This window comes from Passer montanus, unplaced genomic scaffold, assembly GCF_014805655.1.
Source record: "Passer montanus isolate IOZ18808 unplaced genomic scaffold, ASM1480565v1 scaffold250, whole genome shotgun sequence".
Classification (NCBI taxonomy): domain Eukaryota; kingdom Metazoa; phylum Chordata; class Aves; order Passeriformes; family Passeridae; genus Passer; species Passer montanus.
Window position 1 is genome coordinate 74,307 of NW_024367150.1, and position 18,347 is coordinate 92,653.

Below are 18,347 nucleotides of genomic sequence, written 5' to 3' on the forward strand. Positions count from 1 at the left end.
GTCCCGTCTCTGGGATTGACGGCTGGATGGGGCCAGCTCTGCCTCCATCCCAGATTTTCCGGCCTCTCCCTGTGGTTGGGACCTTTCCAAAGGATGGCTGGCTCCAAGGAGAACGCTTTGGGATCCCGGATCCAAATCCCAGTTGTGTCTATGCCTGTTGTCCACGTGGAATCCTCTTTCTCCAAGGGAATTTGGAGAAACATGTGGATTGAGAGTCAGGAATCCTGAGCCTTGTGCTTCCCAATCCTTTGGGAGAAGGAGGGATGGGATCCCATTGGAATATCTCCCACAACACCCAGCTGGAGATAGAAAATCCAGGAATGTGTCCTGTGATCCCAATTTATGGATCCAACCCTCCCGGAGATAGAAAATCCAGGAATGTGTCCTGTGATCCCAATTTATGGATCCAACCCTCCCTGCTGCCTCCATCCTCCTCTGCTAATCCCTGAATACTGGGATGGACCAAACCTGGAGGAAAACATCCCAATTTCCCAGAGATTCGGGGCGCTGAGTTCATCCCAAGCCACCACCCAGCTGGAGGAACCTCTGGATCCGGGATGATCCAAATTTTCCCGTTGATCTGGAGCTGATTTATCTCATGGGTGTCCAGGTGGAGCTGTGAGGAGCCCACAGCCATTCCCACAGACTGGGAGATTCCCTGGCTGAATCCAGCGGGGGATTTTTTTGGTGGGAGGTTCCTCCGGTTCCGGCCGCTCCCTGATTCCCGCTTTTCCGTGTTTTCCGGAGCAGGCCTGTCGCTACGGGCACGTGCAGCACCTGGAGCACCTCCTGTTCTACGGCGCGGACATGACGGCGCAGAACGCCTCAGGAAACACCGCCCTGCACATCTGCGCCCTCTACAACCAGGTGGGACCAGCACGGGGACAGGGACGGGGACAGGGACACCGCAGGGGAGGTGGCACCAGCCCGGGACACTCCTGGATCTCACCATTCCCAAATCCAATGGTGGAATCCATTCCCGCCCTTGGATTAAGCTCTTTGAGGACGTTTCTTCTCAGAGCTCCTGAGTTTGGGTCCCAGGGTTGAATCCGAGAGATTTGGGGACAGGGGACATCGTGGGAGAGGTGACACCAGCACAGGACACTCCTGGCTCTCTATTCCCAAATCCAGAGGTGGAATCCGTAGCTCGCCTTGGATGAGACTGTTCTCCTTGGAGACCCTGATTTTGGGTTCCACAGGAGCTCCAGGATTTGGGTCCCAGGGTTGAATCTGTGGGATTTGGGGACAGGGGACATCGTGGGGAGGTGACATCAGCATGGCACCACCCCGGATCTCCCCATTCCCAGATCCAAAGGCGGAACCCATCGCTGGCCTTGGATGAGACTGTTCTTGGAGCCCCTGATTTTGGGTTCCACAGCAGAACATCCCATGGTGGAATCTGCGGGATTTGGGGACAGTGACATCGTGGGGGAGGTGACACCACCCCAGGACACTCCTGGATCTCATCATTCCCAAATCCAGAGGGTGGAATCCATCCCTGTCCCGGGATGAGGCTGTTCCTCCTCGGAGCTCCAGCCTGATTTGGGATTTCCCAAGAGAACATTCCATGGTTTAATCCATCCCATTCCCAAAATGTTTTGCTGGGACAGAATCCTTGGAAAAGGAGGAAAATCCTGGGAGAAGGGGCAGAATCCTTAAGGAAGGAAAGGAAACCTGGGAGAAAGAGCAGAATCCTTGGAAAAGGAGAGGAATCCTTGGAAAAGGGGCAGAATCTCTTGGAAAAGGAAATGAATCCTTGGAATATGGGCAGAATCCTTGGAATTTGGATCAGGGTGTTCCCAAAGATCCCTTCCAAGCCAATCCATGCTGGAATTCCGTGATTCATAACTTACTACCTTTAGAGTCAGGAATACCAAATCCTTAAGGAATGCTCATCCTCCTTCTTCCCAAAGAATTTTCTGGATATATTGCTCCCAATGCTGGTCTCATTCCCGTTTTCCCTGTTTTGTTTGTTTATTTTCCCAGGAAAGCTGTGCCAGGGTTCTCCTCTTCCGAGGCGCCAGCAAGGAAATCCGGAATTACAACAGCCAGACGGCGTTCCAGGTGAGCAGAATTCCCAGGAATCCCACAGAGCTTCCTGGCATGCCCAGGAATTCTGTCACATATCCAGAGATTTTTTCAGGTGGGATTTGTCCCACCGGGGCTGGATTTGGGATGAGCGTTCAGCACCGGAGCAGGAGGGAGGAAAAAGCAAATGGAGTTCTGGAAAAAGGGTGGGACTCTGGGGGTTTTCTGGGATGCGGAGGTGGGAAGGGGAAGTTGTTGTTTTTTGGGATGTGAATGTTTCAGATGGAGGGGAATCCTTGGAAAAAGAGCAGAATCCTTGCAAAAAGGGACAGAATCCCTTGAAAAGGAGCAGAATCCTTGAAGGATTTGGGGTCTTGAGGATTTAGGGATTTGAGGATTAAGGATTTGGAGAATTAGGGATTTTGGGACTTGGGGATTTGAGGATTTGGGGATTTGGAGAATTAAGGATCTGGGGACTTGGGACTTCAAGATTTGGGGATTTGAGGATTAGAGACTTTGGGAATTTAGGACTTGGAGATTTGGGGACTTGGAGACTTGAGGACTTCAGGATTTTGGGATTCGGGAATTTGGAGACTCGAGGACCTGGGGATCTGGAATCTGGAGAATTGGGAATTTGGGGATTTGGAGAATTAGGGGTTTTGGGACTTTGGGACTTTGGGATTCAAGGATTTGGAGAATTAAGGATTTGGGGATCTGGGAATTTGAGGATTTGGGGAATCGAGGACTTGGGGACTTGGGGATTTGGAGACTTGGGATTTGGGGACTTGGAGACTTGAGGACTTCAGGATCTGGTGATTTGGGAATTTGGGGACTCGAGGACTTGGGGATTTGGGGATTTGTGGTTTTGGAGATTTAGGAATTTGGCTGCTGGGAAATCCCCTCCCATCAGGATCAGGCTGCCCAGGGCATTCCCAATCCCTGGAAATGTCCCCAAATCCTTTGGGTGTGGCCCTTGGGGACACAGTCAGTGACACATCCAGCCGGACTGGCTGATCCCAAACCTCTTCCAAATTCCATGATTTTACCCAGGATCCAAACCCAACTTCTTGGGAGCATTCCAGGATTTGGGATGAGTTCCTGGCTGGAATCTGGGAATTCCAGGGAGAAGGGATTGTCCCCAAGCCAGGGCCACCCAAACCCTCTCCGGCTGCTGTCCCGGGAAGGCGTTGGCACCTCGGAATTCCCGGATGATCCGAGGCAGAAGAATCCTTGGCTTCCCCCCGTGGAAAGCAGCTGTTCCCATCCCTAGGAAGCTCCGGAGCTGCTCATCCCGGTTTTCCGGCTCTTTTCCAGGTGGCCATCATTGCAGGGAATTTCGAGCTGGCGGAAATCATCAAAACCCACAAAGAGTCCGATGTTGGTGAGTTGGATTTTTCCTGGTTTTCCTGGTTTTCTTTTCTTTTTTTTTTTTTTCTTCCTTTCCTGTTCATCCCAGGGATGGATTGGGGGGCATTAATGGATTTTCCTGGTGTTGCATCCATGGATTTCCTGGTGTTGCGTCCATGGATTTCCTGGTGTTGCGTCCACAGAAGCTGCAGCCACTTTGGATGTTGGAAGTGTCAGAGAGATTCCCGTGGGATTCAGGCTGTTTTTCCAGCCTGACTGACATTCCCAAGCTTTGGAATTGTCCTGGATTTGCTCTGCTGTAAAATCCTGATTTTTCTTCTCTTTTCACATCCTCGAGGGATTTAATTCCTGGAATCCTGGGATTTGGGGCAAGGAGGGAAAATCCTCTGGAAGCAGGAGCAAAGTGGGTGTTGTTCTGGTTGGATTTGCTTTTTTAGGGAATATTTTGGGAACTTTGGTCATTTGGGTCACCTTTCCCATCCTTCCCATGTCCCCATGGGAAAAATTCCAGGGAAATTTGTGTTGGGATCAGGAATAAATCCACACTTGGAGTGTTTCCATGGATTCTCCTGAGAATTTACGGATCCAGAGCTGCCGATGGGGGGAGCAGTGGGAATTCCCAGCACAAAGGAATGGAGTCGTGGGATCAGCAGCTGGAAAAAAATTTCAAGGAAAAATTCCCTCCTGGGAGGGACTGGCACAGAATTCCCAGAAAATTCTCTCTGGCTGTCCCTGGATCCCTGGAATGTCCAGGGCTGGAGCAGCCTGGGATCCTGGGAAGGGGTGGGAGTGGATGGGATTTAAGGTCCTTTCCCACCCAAATTCCTGGAATTCCATGAAAACACTGAAATGAAGGAAAACGGGGATCAGTTCTTCTGGAATTTCCAGCAGGAATTGAGCTTGGCTCAATCCCAAAAACCCTTTCTCCCATTTTTTTTCCCAGCTCCCTATTCCTGATAGCCAGAGCTGGGAATTTGGGGTGGGATAGAAAAGTCGGGAAGGATTTTGGGAAGAGCCTGAGAATTCCTTTGCCTGCAAGTCATGGAATTGATTCATCCAAGAAAAAAGTTTGGGAATAAACGACCTCCAAAGGTCCGGCCTAAATTCCCCTTGGGATCTGCACCTGGGACTGAGTGTCTCCGTGATTTTCCTCAGAAAAAAAAAGCAGGAAAACCAGCACGGAAAGCTGTCAGGAGCAATGGAAAGTCTGGGAATCAGCTCCGGATAAAAAATAGGTCAGGGAAGAATTCCAAATTAATTCCAACCCGAGCAGCAGGTCCAGATGGTCCTGCCCGCAGCCGGGAGCTTCCCGGGGTTTGGAAATTGGAGTTTGGAGAAATTAAGTTTGGAAAAAATTAGGTTTGGAAATGGGGGTTTGGAAATCTGGGTTTGGAATTTGGGTTTGGGAATCGGGGTTTGGAAGAATTGGGTTTGGAAAAATTAGGTTTGGAAATGGGGTTTGGAAATCTGGGTTTGGAATTTGGGTTTGGGAATCGGGGTTTGGAAGAATTGGGTTTGGAAAAATTAGGTTTGGAAATGGGGTTTGGAAATCTGGGTTTGGAATTTGGGTTTGGGAATCGGGGTTTGGAAGAATTGGGTTTGGAAAAATTAGGTTTGGAAATGGGGTTTGGAAGTACAGGAGGAACTGAGGAATTTTGTCAGGGCAGGGAATGGCTCCTGCTTGTGTCCTTTTCCCACGGTTTTGTGGGAATAAAGAAGGAATTTGCTGGGATTGGGGTTGGAATGATGCTGGTGGAGGGGTTTTCCCATGGAATTCCCAGTGGGAAGCTGGGCTGGGTTGAGGTGGGATTTGGTGATCCCAGTGCAGAGGGGGAAGGGTGGGAGATTCCCAGGAAAATTCCAGGCTCATCCACATTTTCCTTGGGATCCAGAGCGCTCGGCAGAGCCGGAACTTCCTGTTCCCTCTTGCCCTGGGAATTCTCCCGTTCAGGACATTCCATGGGAATCCTCTGTTTGGGGAATGATTTGGGAATTCTCCAGGGTGGGAAGTGCTGTGGGAATTCTCCAATTTGGAAAATGCCATGGGAATTTTCCATTCTTGGAAATGTCGTGGGAATTCCCCAGTTTGGGAAGTGCCCTGGGAATTCTGCAGGTTGGGAAGTGCTGCGGGAATTCTCCAGTTTGGGAGATAACTTGGGAATGCTCCAGTTTGGAAAATGCTGTGGGAATTTTCCATTCTTGGAAATGTTGTGGGAATTCCCCAGTTTGGGACATTCCACGGGAGTTTTCCAGTCTGGGAAATGCTCTGGGAATTCCGCAGGTTGGGAGATTCCGTGGGAATTCTCCAGGCAGGGAAGTGCCCTGGGAATTCTCTAGTGTGGGAAATGTGGGAATTCTCCAGTTTGGGAGATTCCATGGGAATTCTCCAGTTTGGGAAACACTTTTTCCCTTTGCCCTCTGAGCCATTCCAGGCTCCTTCCCCACTTCTTCCCTCTGGAATTTTCCAGGATTAAAATGGAATCGTGGCCTGGAAGCGAGCAGACATTTGCACTCCTCGTGCTTTTCCATGAATATTTATTATCATGGAAGCAGCGAATCCAAACAAACCTCGGAGCGTTGATTGCACTTCCCTTCCTCCGGCTGCCAGGAATTTTGGGAGCCTCTGGAGCATCTCGAGGCTGGGAATTTTTCAGGGAGCTTTGGGTGTGTCCAGCTCCCCTCAGGGAGCATCCAGGCCCCTTTGGAAAACAGGGATCTGTGTTTTCCTTTGGAAAACAGGGATCGGGCTGCTCCGAGCGGCGCTGTCATGGTAACGGACGGGATTCGTTTTGCCGGGAGAAACTCGGTAAACAAACCTGGAATAAAGTCTGGGAAAGGTGTGGGAAGGAATATCCGGAGCTCGTTGTGAGAATTGCTCTGAGTTTTGCTCCTTTGTTGTCTCCTTCCCTGGATTTTCCCACTGGGAATTGTGGATTCCAGAGAGTGGGATGAGGAAATATTCCATAGAGTTGGAAATCTGGGAATGTCCTGGTCCTGGATCCTGGAGTTTGGACTTGGTGGTTCTTCTTCATCACCATCATCATCATCTCTCCCTTCCCGGGATTTTCCCACTGGGAATTGTGGATTCCAGGGAGTGGGATGAGGAAATATCCCATAGAATTGGAAATATAGGAATGTCCTGATTCTGGATCCTGGAATTCAGGCTTGGTAGTTCTTCATCATCACCATCATCATCATCATCATCTTCTCTCCTTTCCTCTCCTTTCCCACTGGGAATTGTGGATTCCAGAGGGTGGGATGAGGAAAAGATCCAAAGAACTGGAAATCTGGAAGGAGTCTGGGAAAGTTCTGATTCCAGCTCTTGGAATTCACACTCAGTGGTTTTTCGTCTTCATCATCATCATTGTGCTCAACCAGCCAGTTTGGAACTCCAGAATTCTGGGATTACTGAAGTTGGAAAAGAATTCCATGGTCACCAAGTCCAAGTTGGTCCCGATCCCCACCAGAGCCCTGAGTGGAATTCCAGAAATTCCTTGGACACCTCCAGGGATGGCAACTCCACATCTCCCCGGGCAGCCCCTGTCAAGGCCTGACTACCCTTTCCATGGAAAAATGATCCCAAAAATCCAATCCCGACCTCCTCTGGCACAGCTCGAGGCAGCTCCCTCTTGGGAAGTCCTTCAGGCAGGGTTTTCGCTTCCTGGATTTTTTTCCAGGGTTTTTTTGTAAAGAGTGATGGAGTCCAGCATGAAACATCTCCTGGAGATGTGTCCCATGCCTGGGTGACACCTGGCCTTGGTGGGACATCCCTCTTCCGGTGGCCCTTGGGAACACGGATCACTGGTGGCCTTGCAGTGGTTGGATTTCATTGTCTGGGAGGGCTTTTCCAACCCCTTTGGATCTGAAATTCCATGATTTTGGTCATCTTTCCCATTGGGATAGCCTTGGTGGGACATTCCTCTTCCAGTGGCCCTTGGGGACACGGATCAGTGGTGGCCTTGCATTGATTTGATTTCATTGTCTGGGAGGGCTTTTCCAACCCCTTTGGATCTGAAATTCCATAATTTTGGTCTGACTTTCCCATTGGGATGTGGCCCTGAAATTCCATCATTTTGTCCAGTTTTCCCACTGGGATGGCCTTGGTGGGACATCCATCTTTCCTGGTGGCCCTTGGGGACATGGATCACTGGTGGCCTTCCTGTTGTTGGATTTCACTGTCTGGGAGGGCTTTTCCAACTCCTCTGGCTCTGAAATTCCATAAATTTTACCCAATCTTCCCATTTAGATGCCCTTGGTGGGACATCCCTCCTTCCTGGTGGCCTTGGGGACACAGATCAGTGGTGACCTCGCAGTGGTTGGGATTGATGGCCTTAATAGGTTTTTCCAACCCCTCTGGCTCTAAAATTCCATTGTTTTGATCCGGCTTTCCCATTGGGATGACCTTGGTGGGACATTTGTCCTTGCTGGTGACAGCTGGGGACACGGATCAGTGGTGGCCTTCCTGTCGTTGGATTTTGTTACCTGGGAAGGCTTTTCCAACCCCTCTGGCCCTGAAATCCCATTGTTTTGACCCAGTTTTCCCACTAGGCTGGCCTTGGTGGGACATCCATCCTTGCTGGTGACACTTGGGGACACGGATCAGTGGTGGCCTTTGCGTTGGTTGGGTTTCATTGTCCGGCAGGGCTTTCCCAATCCCTGTGGCTCTGAAATTCCATAATTTTGTCCAGTTTTCCCATCGGGAATGGCTAGATGTGGGCGCTGAGGGCAGGGGGTGCCAACAGGATCCGGGAAGCGCCACTGCCGGGAGAAATTCCCACACCCGAGGTTGGAACTCATCGGAGAACGAACGCCCAGCGTTGCCACGGCAACAGGAAGAGTTCCAGGAGCCTGAAATCCTCGGACTTTGAACCTCAAATATTCCTCAGGAAAACATTCTGAGCATGGCCATGCTCAGCCTGGGCTGCTCCTTCCCAATCCCAGGATTTTCCTTCTCCTGGTGGCCTCGGAACATCCTCAGGATTCACCTCTGGAAGGTGCCATGGGCGCGGTGGCCTTGGAATGGCAGCTCTGGGAATATCCCAGATCCAGAGGGCGCTCCCTGTTCCGGCTCGGAGCAGGAGCAATCCATGTTTATCCCAATGTTTTGGCAGTAGGAACGGGCTGGACATGGCCGATTCCAGATTTCCAACTGGATTTTGTCACAGGCACTTGACAAATTTTAGGGATGTTAAACTTCAGGATGGGAACAAGCTAATTAAACAAAATATTGGAAAATCCCATTTTCCTGGAAGTTGGGAGTACAGGGCCCCCACAGCTGAATCTCATCCCTTTCCGTAACATCCGGATCTGTTTAGGCTGGAAAAGTCCTTTAAAACATTTCAGGAATTCCCAGTGCTTCCAAGGCCACCACTGATCCATGTCCCCAAATTCCACTTGAAATCCCTCCGGGATGGGGATTCCACTCCTGGTCCCTCCGTGGAGCCGGAGTTTGCACTTCCAGGTGGATTTGGAAGGTCACTTTTCCCTGGCATTCCCAAGAATTGGGAGGGAATTCAAGACAGGGAGTGGCAGGTGATTTATTCCATGTGTTGGTTATTCCCATCTTTCTCTTGGCACATCCTGGACCTATGGAATAAGGACTTGGAATAGAAGGAGCAGCCGGGATTTGCAGAAGTTGATCCCAGCGGCAGCCGGACGTGGATTGTTGGGAATTCCACTGGTCCTGGCTTTGTCCACCAGAGCCTCCTGAGATGCCACTTCCAAACCCTTCCTGGTGTTGACCCATGGTTGGATCCCATGGATTCCCAGTGCTGGGAGAGGAGCTGGGGGCAGATGGAGACCATTCCCTTCTTCCCAAGCCAGCTCCACAAGAATTCCCAACCTTCTTCTCCACTCTCTTCTTTTCCACAACCACACTCCCAACACCTAATCTTGTATTCCCATTTTTAGGGGGTTTAGATTCCCACCTAATCCCACATTCCTATTTTTTTGAGTCCTTAGATTCCCACCTAATCCCATCCTTCTGGTTTTTATTCCCGGTGCCTTTCCAAGAAACTCCCAACCTTCTTCCCAACCCGACTCCACACCCATTCCCAACCTTCTCCCTCACCCTCTTCCATCTTTTCCCACAACTGTACTCCCAACACCTCATCCCATATTCCCATTTATTTGTGTCCTTAGATTCCCACGTAATCCTACATTCCCATTTTTTTTTGGGCCTGAGATTCCTACCTAATTCCATCTTCCAATTTTTCATTCCCAGTGCCTTTCCAAGAAACTCCCAACTTTCTTCCCAACCCATCTCCACACCCATTCCCAACCTTCTCTCTCACCCTCTTCCATCTTTTCCCACAACCACACTCCCAACACCTAATCCCATATTCCCATTTTTTGAGTCCTTAGATTCCCACCTAATCCCATATTCCCATCTTTTTCGGGCCCGAGATTCCTACTTAATCCCATCCTTCTGGTTTTTATTCCCAGTGCCTTTCTGAAAAACTCGCAACCTTCTTCCCAACCCAGCTCCACACCCATTCCCAACCTTCTCCTCCACTTTCTTCTATCTTTTCCCACAACCACACTTCCAACACCTAATCCCATATTCCCATTTTTTTGGGCCTGAGATTCCCACCTAATCCCATCCTTCTGCTTTTTATTCCCAGTGCCTTTCCAAGAAACTCCCAACTTTCTTCATTCCCAACCCAACTCCACACCCATTCCCAACCTTCTCCCCCACCCTCTTCCATCTTTCCCCACAACTCCCAACACCTAATCCCGCATTCCCGTTTTTCATTCCCAGTGCCTTTCCGAGAAACTCCCAGCTACACCAAGCGCCGCCGGCTCCTCGGTTCCGGCGGGTTGGCGTCGCCGCGCGTCCTCCAGCGCTCGGCCAGCGACAACAACCTGAAAGCCGAGAGCCGCGCCTCGTATTCCCCGGTGCCGTCCCTCCGGAGCCTCCCGCCGCAGCTCCTGGTCCAGATGCAGGAAGCGGCCGCTGGAATCGCGGCCTCTGGAATTGCGGCTGGAGACGGGAGCTTGGCCAGCTCGGGCAGCGCCCGCAGCGCCCACAGCCGCTCGCCCTCGCTGCAGCGCGTGCAGGAGGAGAGGGAGGCCGAGGTGCCCTCGCTGCGCCGGAGCAGCCGCGGGAAAGCCAGGTATGGGATTGGGAATGGGATCCCCGGGATTGGGCTGGGGTGTGGGAGGGTTAGTGATGGGAATGGGATCCCGGGGATTGGGTTGGCATGTGGAAGGGTTAGCGATGGGAATTGGATCCCGTGGGTTGGGTTGGGGTGTGGGAGGAGCTAGAGATGGGAATGGGATCCCGGGGATTGGGCTGGGGTGTGGAAGGGTTAGTGATGGGAATGGGATCCCGGGGATTGGGTTGGGGTGCGGGAGGAGCTAGAGATGGGAATGAGATCCTGTGGATTGCGTTGGGGTGTGGGAGGGGTTAGTGATGGGAATGGGATCCCATGGATTGGGTTGGGGTGTGGGAGGGGTTAGTGATGGGAATGGGATCCCATGGATTGGGTTGGGGTGTGGGATGAGCTAGAGATGGGAATGGGATCCCAGGGATTGGGTTGGAGTGTGGGAGGGGTTAGTGATGGGAATGGGATCCGGGGATTGGGTTGGGGTGTGGGAGGAGCTAGAGATGGGAATGAGATCCCGGGGATTGGGTTGGGGTGCGGGAGGAGCTAGAGATGGGAAGGAGATGCCGTGGATTGCGTTGGGGTGTGGGAGGAATTAGTGGCAGCAATGGGATCCCATGGATTGGGTTGGGGTGTGGAAGGGTTAGTGATGGGAATGGGATCCCAGGGATTGAGAGAGTGTGAAAGGCATTAGAGCTGGAAATGGAATCCCATGGATTGGGGGTATGTGTGAAAGGAATTAGGGTTGGGAATAGGATTGTATGGATTGAGGGGGTGTAGAAAGAATTAGAACTGGGAATGCGATCCCATGGACTGGGGGGATACGAGATGTGAGGTGGGAAGAGTGGGAAAGGTTTGTTGTTCCAATGAGGAGCGCGGTTATGGTGGATCATTGGGTTTTCCGTGGGTTTTTCCTGCTATTCCAAGGTCAGATCCCGTTTTTCCCTGGATTTTCCCTGGGTTTTTCCCTCCATCCATGCCAGTCAAATTTGGTTCTTCCCTGGGTTTTCCTTCTGTCCCATACTTGGATTCCATTGTTCCCTGAGTTTTTCCCTGGGTTTTTCCCTCCATCCATGCCAGTCAAATTTGGTTCTTCCCTGGGTTTTCCTTCTGTCCCATACTTGGATTCCATTGTTCCCTGAGTTTTTCCCTGGGTTTTTCACTAATAGTTTTTCTCTGGGATTTCCCGCCATTCCATGCTTGGATCATGGAGACCATGGATATCATGGATTCATGGATATCATGGATTACGTGGATATCGTGGATATGGCATCTGGTGGTTCTAGTGGGATTGGGATTTGGATCGAAATTGGGATTGGGATAGGAATTGGGATTGGGATTGGATCTGGTGTTATCCCTCTGCTCCTCATTCCTGCCAGCCGTGTCCCATGGGAATGTTGGTTTGCCTGGGATCAGGAATGGTCACCGGTTCCGATGTTCCTGACATGTCCGGGGATTTTGGGACATCCCTGCGGTGGCCGCGGGGTCCAGATTTGGATTCAGAGGATTCTGTTGGAATTGTGGAATCCTGGAATGGGAAGGATCCTAAAGCTGATCCAATTCCACCCCATTCCAAGGGCAGGGACACCTCCCACTATCCCAGGTCGCTCCAACCTGGCCTTGGAATTTGGGATGCACGGGAATTTGGGATGTGCCGGAGGCAGATCCAGAGTGGGATATGGAGGCATTGGGAGGTCAAAAATAGTGTGGGGTTTAAAAATCCATAGTCCTGGAAATATTCCCAAAATTCCCTGGAGCAGCTCTGCCCAACTCCCTGTCCAAACTTCCCGAGGATTCTTGGAGCTGGCTCTGTGATTCCCAACCTTTTGCAGGGAAAATATCCCTTGGAAAGAGCTCTTTGCTCCATTATTTCCAGGTTTTTTCTAGGGATAGAGGGATCGTGGAATTCATTCCATGGAGCTGGGGCAGGAGAAATTCCCAGATTTGCAATTTTAACAGCTCAAGTTGGGAAAAAACCTTGGAAGTTTTAATTCCCAACAAAAACTCCTTCACTCCATGACAAGGGATATCCATAATAACTGGAATCTCCTCACACTTTCCTGGAAAAATCCTGGAGAAAAATGGATTCTGGGGCAGCTTTTCCAGGGAATATCAGGAATATTTAGTGTTGTCCAAGTTTTTTATTCCAAGGGAGGTTTTCCAGCTCCTCTCCCAGCTCCCTCCCTTCCCTTTTCCTGCTCCAGAGCTGCTCCCAGAATTCCAGGGGATCCCTCAGCCATTCCCAGGAGCAGCAGGGCTGGGCCAGCAGAACTTTTCCATGTGTTTTTTCCAGGTTTTAGCTGGATCCCTCCTCCCTCCCTCCCTCCCGGCCGTGACTCTGACTCATTCCCCACGTGCCGGAGCCTCCGCGCTTTTCCCAATCCCACTCCAGCACCACGAGTTTCCCATCCAACTCCTCGTGCTGGGATCATCCCTCCGGATATTTCATTCCTTACGTTCATCCCAGCCTCATTCCCAGTTTTTGGAGCCCTCTGGATTTGGGAAGGATCTTAGATCCATCCTGCTTTTCCTGCCCAGCTCCCGGCGCATCCCAGATATTTCCATTTTGGGAAGGGAGGCTTTGGAGCAGGGAATCATCCCCTGGATCTGGAAGAGCCAGGATTTTTGGGATCAGCTCCTTTTCCCACCAATCCATGACAATTCCCTCTGATCCCACATTTCTTCCATCCAGGCTTTATTTGCTCCAGTTTGGTTTTTGTTTGTTTGTTTGTTTTTCCCCCCGAAGGAATTCAGTGTCTGAATTCCTCCAGTTTTCCTTATTCCCATTTTTCCCGTTTGCTCCAGTTTGGTTTTCGTTTGTTTGTTTGTTTTTCCCCCAAAGGAATTCAGTGTCTGAATTCCTCCAGTTTTCCTTATTCCCATTTTTCCCCCTCTCCTGGACACATGACCAGAGTTTCCAAAATAATTCTTGGAATGCTTTAATCCCTCCTCAGCATTCCCGATGTGTCCGGCCAGGCTCATCCCAAAATCCTTCCTTCATTCCTGCTGCTCCTTTTCAGTCGGGATCTTCCCAAAATCTCCTCGCTTATCCCAGATTTCAGCACCTTGGAATTTCCACATCCATGGGGAAGTTTTCCTTCTCTGCCATCAACCAAAGGAACACCAGGAATTCCCAGCAATTCCTGGGATTTTTTTTCCTGCTGGTGTTGGATTTAGGGAATGAAATGAATTGTGGGAATTCCCTCCATGGGAATTTCCCAGTGGGATGCAGAGGTTTGGATTTGTTCAGGAACAATTCCAGGTTTCCAGGTGGTGTTTGGAGTCAAATCCCACCCCTGGAAGTGCCCAAATCCGGGTTGGATGGGGCTTGGAGCAACCTGGGATAGGGAAAGGTGTCCCTGTCCATGGAGAACAATCCCAGGAATGTTGGGAAGAGATCCTGGAAACTTTAGGGAAAGGATTCTGGGAATGTTGGGAGAACAATCCGGGAAACTTTGGGAGAATCATCCTGGGAATGTCAGGGAAAAGATCCTGGAAACTTTGGGGAAAAGATCCTGGAAATGCTGGGAGAACAATCCTGGAAATGCTGGGAGAACAATCCTGGCACTGTTGGGAGAAGGATTCTGGAAATGCTTTGCAAAAAATCCTGGGAATGTTGAGCAAAAAATCCCAGAAATGTTGGGAGAAGGTCCTGGGAATGTTTGGGAATCCCTGGGGCTGAATCCGGATCCGTGGCCACCGGCAGCTCCGGGTGCCACCCCCAGATCCCACCAGCCTGGGAAATAGGGGCCGGAAATCCTGGGAAACCGAAATCCTGGGAAACAGAAATCCTGGGAAACAGAAATCCTGGGAAACAGAAATCCTGGAACCGTGTCCAAGTGCAGAGAAGGAGAATCCCAGGATGCTCCCAGAGGGGGAATTCTCCTAGGAGCAGAAATTCTTCCTAATTCTGTGTGAAAATTTGGGAATTTTTTCCCTAATTCTGTGGAAAGTCGGGAATTCTTCCTAATTGTGTTTGGGAATTCAGGAATTCTTCCTAATTCTGTGTGGAAATTCAGGAATTTTCCCTAATTCTGTGGGAATTCAAGAATTCTTCCAATACTGTGTGAAAATTCAGGAATTTTCCCCCATAATTCAACCTAAAATTCCTGCGGCACAGCTCAAGGATTTCCTGGGAGCAGATCCCAAATCCCACCTGGCTGCTGCCTCTGCCATGGAATTCTGGATCCTCCTTTTTTTTCCAGGATGAGCCCCACCCCCACCCAAATTCCCTCTGGATGCTCTTCCCAGGATTTGGGCTCCTTTCCCTGGGAAAGGAATCCTGGAAAACAGAGCCAGAAATTCTGGGAATTCCCAAGGGAAACATTGTTTAAACCAATCCCAGAATCCTTCCCCTGGAATTCCCTTCTGGTCATTCCCATGAAATCCCATGGAAATTAAAACGTCCTGGATTTTTGGGATTGTTGGATGCATCGGAAGCGATTTTTGGGAATATCGTGGTGCATTCATCCATCAGAGTGGGAATTCTCTGGGGATTTATTCCAAATTTATTCCCAAGGAGATTTTTCCATCCTGGAATGGGACAATTCCCAGTGGAAGCACCACCAGGTGGACGCTTCCATGGGCTGGAATTCCCTGGACACGGAGTCCCATCAATCCCACCTGGAATTCCAACGGGATGGAGGTGATCCAGGACAGGAAATTCCATGGAACGCAAACCCCAGGTTGGGAGGAAGAGCTGCTGCTCCTTCCCAGAATTCCCTTTCCCTTCGGAATCCCGTGGGAATCCCAGCGGGAGGATGTGGGCACCGAGCGTGGAGAAATCCTGGGAATTTTGGGAATCTCACGAGCCTCTTAATCCCCACCTCTGGATTGATCCGGCTGCCGCTCGGAAATCCGGGATGAGCTCGGGATTCATGGAATGAGGGCCTGGAGCCTCCTGGTGCGGGGAGATAAAAGGGATGAAGGGAAAACTCCGCTGGAAAAACGCCCGGGAATCTGCTCCCATGGAAAACATCCGACCCCATCCGGGCAGCTGCGCTCCTGGAATTTTTTTCCCCTTGGAATTTTTCGCTGATGGAATTTTTCGCTGATGGAATTTTTCACTGATGGAATTTTTTCCTTTGTGGAATTTTTCTCCCCACAGAAAGGGGTCAGGCCTTGGCAGGGGCTGCCCAGGGGGTTTGGAGCGCCCATCCCTGGAGGTGTCCAAGGAATTCCCGGAATTCCGCCCAGAATTCCGCCCAGGGCTCTGCTGGGGGGCTCGGGATGGGCTCGGTGACCTTGGAATTCCTTTCCGAGCTCTGGAATTCTGGTTCCCTTTCCCTTCGGAATCCCGTGGGAATCCCAGCGGGAGGATGTGGGCACCGAGCGTGGAGAAATCCTGGGAATTTTGGGAATCTCACGAGCTGCTTAATCCCCACCTCTGGATTGATCCGGCTGCCGCTCGGAAATCCGGGATGAGCTCGGGATTCATGGAATGAGGGCCTGGAGCCTCCTGGTGCGGGGAGATAAAAGGGATGAAGGGAAAACTCCGCTGGAAAAACGCCCGGGAATCTGCTCCCATGGAAAACATCCGACCCCATCCGGGCAGCTGCGCTCCTGGAATTTTTTCCTCATGGAATTTTTCACTGATGGAATTTTTCACTGATGGAATTTTTTCCTTTATGGAATTTTTCTCCCCACGGAAAGGGGTCAGGCCTTGGCAGGGGCTGCCCAGGGGGTTTGGAGCGCCCATCCCTGGAGGTGTCCAAGGAATTCCTGGAATTCCGCCCAGAATTCCGCCCAGGGCTCTGCTGGGGGGCTCGGGATGGGCTCGGTGACCTTGGAATTCCTTTCCGAGCTCTGGAATTCTGGCTCGGCTCTCAGCACGAGCCCTTCCCACACTTTTTTCCCCGGGAGAAAGGGGTCAGGCCTTGGCAGGGGCTGCCCAGGGGGTTTGGAGCGCCCATCCCTGGAGGTGTCCAAGGAATTCCCGGAATTCCGCCCAGAATTCCGCCCAGGGCTCTGCTGGGGGGCTCGGGATGGGCTCGGTGACCTTGGAATTCCTTTCCGAGCTCTGGAATTCTGGCTCGTGCTGAGAGCCGAGCCCTTCCCACACTTTTTTCCCCGGGAATTTTTGGGGCTCTTCCTGCCAGGAGAGAAGGGAGCGGAGCTGGGAAAGGAGGGAAAATTCCGGAAGGAGCCGGGAAAGGGCTCGGCCCGGGGCACGGGAGGAGGGCACGGGGTGGCACAGGTGACAGCGGGGCACAGGGTGGCACAGGTGACAGCGGGGCAGAGGGATGGCACTGGTGCCACTGGGGCACGGGTGGGTACGAGTGACAGTGGGCACAGGGTGGCACTGGGGCACAGGGTGGCACAGGTGGCAGGGTGGTACAGGTGATGGTGGCACAGGTGACAATGGCACAGAGTGTCGCTGTGGGTGGCATTGGGGCACAGGGGTGGCACAGGTGGCACTGGGGCAAAGGCTGGCACAGGTGACAGTGGCACCCTGCCGCTGTGGGTGGCAGAGGGGCACAGATTGTGACAACTGACACTGGGGCACAGGGTGGCACAGGTGACAGCAGCACAGGGTGTCGCTGTGGGTGGCAGTAGGCACAGGTGGCACAGGGGACAGGGGTGGCACTGGTGTCGCTGTGTCTGGGCAGGGCTCTGCCCAGATTCCCTAGCGGAGCATTCCCTGCAATTCCCACAATCCCGTGATCCCCAAATTCCCGCAATTCCCCCATTTCCCGCAATTTCTGCAGTTACTCCACAAAGTTTTGGGGGGAAAATACGGAATTTGGGGGGCAAATATGGAACTGGGGTGGAAAAACGTGGAATTGTGGGGGAAAATGTGGAACTGGGGACGCTGGGAGCTGGCACCGCGGGCACCCCTGAGCCGGGAACGGGACCAGGGACCCTCCCTCCTGTTCCCGTCCCTCCCTCCCGTCCCTCCCTCCCGGCCCCGGAGCCGCTCCCTTCGCTGCCCCCATCCCAATCCCGATCCCGATCCACACCCGATCCCACTTGTGTGATCCCACTGTTATCCCAGTCTTGTTCCCACATCCCATTCCCATTCCCAATCCCATTCCCATTTTCATTCCCATTCCCACTCCCATTCCCACTTGTATTCTCATTCCAATTCCCAGTCCCATTCCCAGTCCCATTCCCATTCCTACATTCCCACTCCCATTCCCATTCCCACTCCCGATCCCATTCACACACCCATTCCCACTCCCATTCCCCATTCCCATTCCCATTCCCATTCCCATTCCCATTCCCACTCCCATTCCCATTCATTTTCACTCCCATTCCCATTCCCACTCCCATTCCCCATTCCCATTCCCATTTTCACTCCCATTCCCACTCCCATTCCCCATTCCCATTCCCATTTTCACTCCCATTCCCACTCCCATTCCCCATTCCCATTCCCATTTTCACTCCCATTCCCACTCCCATTCCCCATTCCTACATTCCCATTCCCATTCCCAATCCCATTCCCGCTCCCGCGCCGGTTCCTCCCCGGGGCAGCGCCGGCAGCGGCCGCCAGGGGGCGGCTCCGGGCGGGCCCCGCCGGGACCGGGATCGGGATCGGGATCGGGAGCGGGATCGGGAGTGGGAGCGGTCCCGGGATGGCTGTGGCATGGTCCCACACCCATTCCCATTCCCACACGGGAATGCGGGTGGGGCTGGACAGTCCCGGGATCGGTCCCGGGAGCGGGGTCGGGATCAGGAGCGGGAGCGGGGTCGGGATCAGGATCCAGGATGGAGAGCGGCATCGGGATCAGGATAGGCAGCAGGATCCAGGAGCGGGATCGGGAGCGGGCTTGGCCCCGGCAGCGGGAGCGGGGTCGGGACCGCGCCGGCAGCGGGGGCGGCGGCGGCGGCGGCGGCAGCGGGGGC

At 52.3% G+C, this 18,347-nt stretch overlaps 1 protein-coding gene across 1 annotated transcript in view; it reads left to right on the plus strand.

Annotated features, from left to right (window-relative positions):
- SHANK3 (SH3 and multiple ankyrin repeat domains 3) overlaps nucleotides 1-18,347 on the plus strand; it is a 126,027-nt gene that overhangs the window by 26,427 nt on the left and 81,253 nt on the right. Inside the window, exons 7-10 of the mRNA XM_039711873.1 lie at nucleotides 751-867; nucleotides 1,987-2,064; nucleotides 3,343-3,409; nucleotides 10,157-10,511. Coding sequence (XP_039567807.1) covers nucleotides 751-867; nucleotides 1,987-2,064; nucleotides 3,343-3,409; nucleotides 10,157-10,511 — 617 coding nt within the window. The remainder of the gene's footprint in view (nucleotides 1-750; nucleotides 868-1,986; nucleotides 2,065-3,342; nucleotides 3,410-10,156; nucleotides 10,512-18,347) is intronic.